Source organism: Pelophylax lessonae (assembly GCF_965119305.1).
Source record: "Pelophylax lessonae genome assembly, chromosome: 6".
Classification (NCBI taxonomy): Eukaryota; Metazoa; Chordata; class Amphibia; order Anura; family Ranidae; genus Pelophylax; species Pelophylax lessonae.
In genome coordinates, this window is record NC_138773.1 from 244,497,775 (window position 1) to 244,505,347 (window position 7,573).

At 45.9% G+C, this 7,573-nt stretch overlaps 1 protein-coding gene across 1 annotated transcript; it reads right to left on the reverse strand.

The window, feature by feature from the left end:
* Positions 1–2,177: 2,177 nt before the first annotated feature.
* On the reverse strand, positions 2,178–5,974 carry LOC309558728 (uncharacterized protein; the record flags this gene model as incomplete). Its single annotated transcript, XM_082261777.1, has 3 exons — positions 2,178–3,650; positions 4,359–4,520; positions 5,941–5,974. The coding sequence occupies 3 exons, from the start codon at positions 5,972–5,974 to the stop codon at positions 2,260–2,262; spliced, it is 1,587 nt and encodes a 528-aa protein (XP_082117903.1). The 3' UTR covers positions 2,178–2,259.
* Between the last annotated feature and the right edge of the window lie 1,599 nt (positions 5,975–7,573).

The window sequence follows — 7,573 nt, forward strand, 5'->3', positions numbered from 1 at the left end:
TGTATATAAAGGGTAAAAGTATACAATACACTATACAATCCTGTTGTTGATGAATACACAAAATAATCCTAGTCTCCAGTCTACCCTACTCTACAGTCTTTGGGTAGACTGGGGACAGAACGAATATATTGTGTTTTCATCAACAACAGGATTGTATAGTGTATGATGCACTTTTACCCTTTATATACAGTTACCATTCCACATGTGTATTTATTTCTTTAATTATGTATCAATTAAAATACATTTTAATGAATGAATTTTGGTGATCTTGTTGCCCTTAAAGTCTCATCTCAAAGTAGGGGATACTTTGGTTTTCTTCAATATAATTGGGATGTTGTAAGAAGTGGAGATCTCTCTTTTCTATTCCCCAATAAAACTGGATAGTCTACAGCAGGGGTCTCCAAACTATGGCCCTCCAGCTGTTTAGGAACTACAATTCCCATCATGCCTAGTCATGTCTGTGAATGTCAGAGTTTTGCAATGCCTCATGGGATGTGTAATTCTGCAAAAGCTAAAGGGCCGTAGTTTGTGGATCCCTGGTCTATAGGATTGTGCAAAGTACTGCAATACCCAGCAATCAGTCAGAGACATTAGATTTGGGTTTGCTTGAAGTTACTCATTTTAATGTGTTTGAACAGCCCATTTATTGGGTCTGTGTTTGCTTTGTTTTTGGTGTTTTTGAGAATCTTGCTTTAACTTGCTGAGATTTTCTACATAAGACACAGTTAGAACAACAGCTCTTGCCATTACATTTTTGGGAGAGTTGCTATATTTGAAAGCATTATCTTCTGGCATTTATAGAGCTATACACTTTATTTATTTTGTAATCAGTAAAGATGAGATCCAGACCTTACATTGGTGCAGGTGGACCGCGTCATAATGTAACTACGCATATACCATAACTGGCTCGGGCTGATGTCCCTGGAAGCTGGAAATCACTGTAGTAGACACCCCTACTCCAGTGATCTCCACTGGCTTCTAGGTCCAATGCTAAGCGGCTGCCCTGCTCATTCTGAATACAGGAAGTCGGCCGCTCGGCACAGCACCATTCCGAGAATGCTTTGCATTTTCTGAATTAATACAAAACGTTCCCTGATTGGACCAGGTGGAGATGTGGAGTGGTGATGTCACACTCTCCACCTCATCTAATCAGGGAACACTTTGCATTCATTCAGAAAATACAAGGCATTTCTGATAGCGTTTAAAACCTGACAGAGGTTACAATCTTTACTGACTTACTCACAACTTATTTTTTATTGAGTTGGGCTGTAATAGGAGTGCTTGTGGAAGCTTTTAACAGCTTTTATCAGGTATTCGCCAGCATTCATTGATGTAGCCCACTAAAAGTTTGTGCTCCAGACTGGAGCTGAATGGTTTATTGACTTCTGCTTGTTCTTTATTAAATGCAGTTTAAGGTTTTATGCGCGCAGGATATTTTTTTCCGGCCCCGGACACTTTTGTTCTAGGGGAGCAAAAAGTAGCTTAAAAAAAAAGCCTATAGCTGCGCTTTGCAAATGCATTTAGGAGTGTCAAGCATTTGGGTGTTCATTTATTCCATTTCCATATTCATTTATTCTAGCCAGTGGAATGAATGAAGGCTAAAGTGCTAAGTGCGCCCGGCGTTAAAGCATGTTCAGATTTCTTTCTGCCCAAACACTCCTCTCCTCAACGCACTGGTGGTCTGTTTTTCCTTTCAGCCTTTAAAGCGGAGTTCCGGCCTCAAAAATTTTTTTTAGACAAAAATACCCCCGGGACAGTCAGGGCTAGTGCATTTCAGCAATGATAGCCTCTGAACTGTCCCCGGGTTCACTTACCTTTTAGAAGAAATTTTGTTGAAAATGTAATCTTTATTTTGCATAAAAGATATACAAAAAACAATACTTTTGTCGGGGTACATTCTCCCCTGTACTGCGACGCAGCGCATAAATACACTACATTACAATACATTTCCGGTCATACTAATAAATACATTCAATCACATACATTCATTCTGCGGTATGATGCCTGATGTGGTGTGCGGAGTAAGGATACCCCGCGCCATCACATCATGCATGACGCCGCAATACCCCTATAAGCATGAAACTAAGAAACGTTATCTATACGTAGCATGAATCAATCAAACAATATTACATTTCAAAAAGCAACAGGTGTGATAGGGGAGTGGGAGAGTGGGGTAAGGGGAGGGGAATGAAATCACAGGCCCGAAGCTTTATTGAATGGACAAAGACACACAAGGGAGAGTGGGGGAAGGGGAAATCTTCAGACCTCCTCTTCCTCCATGAGATCCATCAGGTTATAGTCTCTGAGCAGACTGTGAACCAGTCTGCGACAGTCCTTGATGGACATCCTCTCCCGCTGGTGGATAAGGCGCTTTCTGGCGCACCATAAAGCGTCCTTAAAGCAGCACAACACCCGCCAGGCGTTGTCAATGTCCTCCTGGGAAAATGTTCCGTGAAAAAGTCCATTCAGCACAGCAAAATGTGTGATGGCAGTCTGTGGAACAAAGTCTCTAAGTTCAGGTTCCAAGGCCCTCAACAGGTTCTGTGCAAATGAGCACTCCCAGAAAACGTGGAAAGACGTTTCCTCATGGATGATACAAAAGGGGCAGTGCCTGTATCTGCACAAGTTTCTGGCATGCATAAATGTCCTGAGTGGCAAACCCCCCTGGACAGCCATCCACGCCAGATCTTTATGCCTGTTGGTGAGTCTCTTTGAAGAAACATTCCTCCAGACCACTTTGCAAGTGGCTGAAGGGAGGCCTGGAACAGTCTCAGCAATGTCCGATGCTCTGATCAACTTGTAGATAGTTTTTGGCTTCCACAAGTCGGGCTTAACTCCATGTAGCCCCAGCTCCTTGATGAACTTGAAAGTGTCCAAGTAGTACCAAGGAGTGTCCCAGTTGTAGGGGATGGAGCTGTCCCATTTGTCCCATCCAAGGGACCTCCAGAGAGGCAGGAGGAAAAAACGGGACATGGAGTTGCCTCCAGAGTCCGAAGTTCTGTCAATCAAAGTTCTGCGGATGCAGTTGCAGGCAAAGAACACCCCCAGTAACGTTGCGATGTCGGGCACGCCCTTACCGCCCTTGAGGGGTTCCTTGAACATGACTGCACGCTTCACTCTGTCCATCTTGGAGCCCCAGATGAAGTGGAACACCGCCCTGGTGATGGCCTTGCAGGTGTTGACCCGGGGGGGCCAGGCCTGGGCGAGGTACTGCAACACAGGGAGGATCTCGCTGCGGAGTACCAGTGTTTTCCCTTCGATGGTGAGTTCTCTGAGGCTCCATAGTCCAAACTTTTGTCTCATCTTGGACAGTCTCTCCTCCCAAGACTTCAGGGCTGCGCCCTCAGCTCCAAACCAAACTCCAAGAATTTTGATGAAGTCCGCCTTGACGCTGAAAGGGATGGATGCAGAAGAAGGCAGGAACCACTTTCCGAAGAGCATGATCTCTGACTTCCCGCAGTTGACTTTTGCCCCTGAAGCTTTGCCGAAGTCCTCACAGGTCTGGACGAGCGAGTCGATGGAGCGCTGGTCAGCACAGAACACCGTTACGTCGTCCATGTAGAGTGAGCACTTGACAACCCTTCTGTCCGGTCCCGGTGCGGTGATCCCTCTGATCTCTGGGTTCTGTCGGATGCATTCGGCAAAGAGCTCTATACAGCAAACAAAAAGCAGAGGTGAGAGAGGGCAGCCTTGTCTGACCCCAGAGAGAACAGGGAAAGGGTCAGTTTTCCAGCCATTCACCAACACCGTACTACAAATGTCATCATACATCACATTCACATACGAACAAAACATGTCCCCAAGACCAAACCTGCGCAGAGCTCTGCACATAAACTCATGGGAGACACGGTCAAAGGCCTTTTCCTGGTCAAGACTGACCAGGGCCGCGTGCACACGGCGGCCTCGAATGTACTGGACCGTGTCCCGGACAAGCGCAAGGCTGTCCGCAATCCTGCGGCCAGGAATGCCACAAGTCTGATCCGGGTGGATGATCTGTCCGATGACAGATTTCAGCCTGTTGGCCAAAACCTTGGCGAGGATTTTGTAGTCCACGTTCAAGAGAGAGATGGGACGCCAGTTTTTCAGATCCCATCTCTCCCCCTTCCGCTTATACAAAATCGTGATCATCCCCTCCCTCAGCGACGGAGGCATTGTGCCCTCCACCACCATCTCCTCGTACAGCTCGAGCAGGTCCGGGCCAACGAGATCCCACAGCGCTACATAGAGCTCCGCTGGGAGACCGTCGCAGCCCGGGGTCCTGCCTTGCCTAAAGGATCTGACGGCAGAGTGCAGTTCCTCCAGCGCCAAGGGGGCGTTGATTGCCGACATACCTGCAGGATCAATTTGGTTAGTGATGCCTGACAAGAACCTGTCGGCCTCAGCCGTATCTGTTTCTTTCGGGGAGTAGAGGTTGGTGTAGTAGTCGCTGACCACTTGCATCACAGCCTCCTTCCCCTTCTGGAGTGTTCCGGTCTCGTCCGAAATACTTACCTTGAAAATGTCTTGTCCAGCGCTGCCATCTCAGGTGTAGGAAGCTGAAGCCAGAGCGTCCTCTTCGGTGTCCTCTTCGGTAACGTCGGAGTCCCAGAATGCGCCTGCACCGGCCCTGCTCGTCACTTCCGGTGCAAACGCGTCCTCCCTGCACAGCTTCTGGGCATGCCCAGAAGCTGTTTAGCAGGAAATGACGCACCTGCACCGGAAGTGCCGAGCAGGGCCGGTGCAGGCGCATTGACTCCTGGGAGCGATGACGTTCGGCTCCCAGGAGTCAATGCAAGCAGGAAGTCACGGCAGAGGGAGGAAGTGGAAGGAAGGTAAGTATATTTTCTTCAAAAACAAGGTAAGTAAAGGAAAAAAAAAATTGTGATTATCCAATTTTGTTCAGGTTACTTAGAGTAAGCGGATGTCAAATTTTCGTTTTGGGGCTGATACTCCACTTTAAGGCTGGATTCACACATGTTGTGGTTGCAGCTCACAGCAGGGGGTCTGGTGCGTCCCTGTTCAATGATTCAGATGTGAATTGGGTCTGAATTTGTGCCTGAATTCACGCGTGAATTGGAACCAAAGACGCACAGGAACCTTTCCAAATGCTTCCCCGAGGTGTGCGAAACGGCTCCATTGCGAGCCGGGCACACTCTCCTGTCATACGAATTGGATGCAGGGAAACTCACATCTAATTCACATTAGTGTGAAGCCAGCCAGAATGCTCCACTTCTAATACGTCTATAACCACATAGAGGTGTGTTTAGAGGCTGTGAAAAAGAAAATGAAACGCCTTGAAAAGTGGCATTGTTTACATCCTGTGTGCATGAGGCCTAAATGTTTGCTGAACCTGATGTAAAATTTATAATTTGTTTAGACAATGCAGTATGATTTACTGAAGAAGTAAAGATTTTTCCCCTAACAAAGTGGGTGGTCATTTTGGAAAGTGTATGGCCAATTGTCACAAGTGAATGCTAGTGAATAGGGTAAAGCTGCATTCACTTTGAATACCCAATTATGTAATTGTGAAATTTAAAACACAAATTTTTTTTTTTTTTCCTAAAACATGATTTAGTGAACAGCTTCTGCTCCTTTACCATTTCCAAGCCTTTTCTTTCTCTATTTATTCATAATGACAGATTTTTCTACACATAACCATACTTGCAAAGGTGTCCCCATCATCCTTGGACACACAGCTTTCCACTCTGTCACATCCAAGGTTTTGTTTTGGGAGATCATTGTGTCATCTGACAAACCAACAGCCATGACATGGGGAGATATAAGGAGAAGAAAAGAGATAGCAGATAGATCAAGGGTCTCCAAACTTTCTAAACAAAGGCCAGTTTTTTGTTCTTTAGACTTGGGGGGGGGGCCGGAGTGTGGCCATTGGGAGTAAAAATTGTCTTGGCGACAGTGGGAGTAAATAATTAATCGTTGGCATTAGGGGGACAAATAATGCACCATCGTTGATACGACGGGAAGAACAGTGCACCATCGTTGGTGTCAGTGGGAGGAATAGTGTCCCATCATTAGTGTGGGTGGAAGACTAGTTCCTCATTGTTGGTGTCAGTGGGAAGGATGGTTTCCCATCATTGGTGTCAGTGGGTGAAATAGTGTCCCATCATTGGTGTCAGTGGGAGGAATAGTTCCCCGTCATTGCTGTCAGTGGGAGAGATAGTGACCCCCTCATTGGTGTCAGTTGGAAAAATAGTGCCCCATCTTCAGTGTCAGTTGGAGGATTAGTGCCCCATCATTGGTGTCAGTGGGAATAACAGTGTCCCATCATCGGTGTCAGTGGGAATAACAGTGTCCCATCATTGGTGTCAGTGGGAATAACAGTGTCCCATCATCGGTGTCAGTGGGAATAACAGTGTCCCATCATTGGTGTCAGTTGGAGGAATAGTGCCCCATCAATGGTGTCGGTGGGAAGAACAGTGCCCCATTATCAGTGCCAGTGGGAGAAATAGTGCCCTGTTTTCTGATGTCAGTAACAGGAATTATAGCCTATTGTTGGTGTCAGTAAGAGGAATAGTGTCTTGCATCAGTGGGAGGCTAAATTCCCCAAGGGCCGGATAAAAGCAAGCAAAGGCCGCAGTTTGGAGACCGCTGAGGTAAATCATATAATAACAATGAGTATAGCTGGCCATGCACCATTAGAATTTAATTTGAAGGTCCATATGGAAATTCTAAAAAATCATTTGTCAGGTAGTTTACTCTTGCCATCATTAAACTAATTTTGTTAGAAATCCCTTAAACTTTCGTCCAGGTCCTCTGCTTGAATGGAATCCCAGAAGTATTAAAAATGTTTTATACCTAGAACATGTGCATTACAACATGTGTGACTTCTCCCCAACAAAAGCCACATTTACAGTTAAAAATTAGTTTGAGATACATTTTTCATCTTGTATCTTATATTTTTTACAAAAGAGTTAACATCGGGGCCCATGAGTTATTGGTGGAGTTTATTTATTAAAAATCAAGTGTTCTGGTATACAGCAGCAAAATAACGCATTTCAGCTTGCAAAGCCTTATTCATAGCTCATAGCTTTCTTGTCACTACAGTTAAAAATGATTGTTGATTTGACCCCACTAACCATTAGAAAATTGAACAAATGTTCAGAAAACAAAAAATTCAGTTGTACGACCAGTTTTAGGCTGGCTATACACAGTGACAGTTATATTTCCTATGTTCAGGGCTGATGAATCTCCCTTGCTCACTATTGTATTCAGAAGTGGCACTAGCAGCTGCCTGAACACCCAATCAGTGGCTCCATCTGATAGGATGCAGTAAGACCCCTTTCACACAGGCTTTCTGATCAGGTCCACCTGTCAGTTTTTCAGGTGGACCTGATTGGATGCACCTCTATGGATCGGCAGATGTCAGTGGAGACATCTCCACTGACACCTGCTGCTATCCGATCTAATCCTGTCCGTGAAATCTGAACAGATGGTAACCCTATTTTCCATCCGTCTGGAGGATCGGATGAAAACGGATGGCGGTCCGTTTTCACCTGATCCCCCATAGAGGAGAGCGGGACTCTGACAGGTCCATCTTTGCACAGTAAGCGGAGACGGACCTGTCATCCGCCTGCTC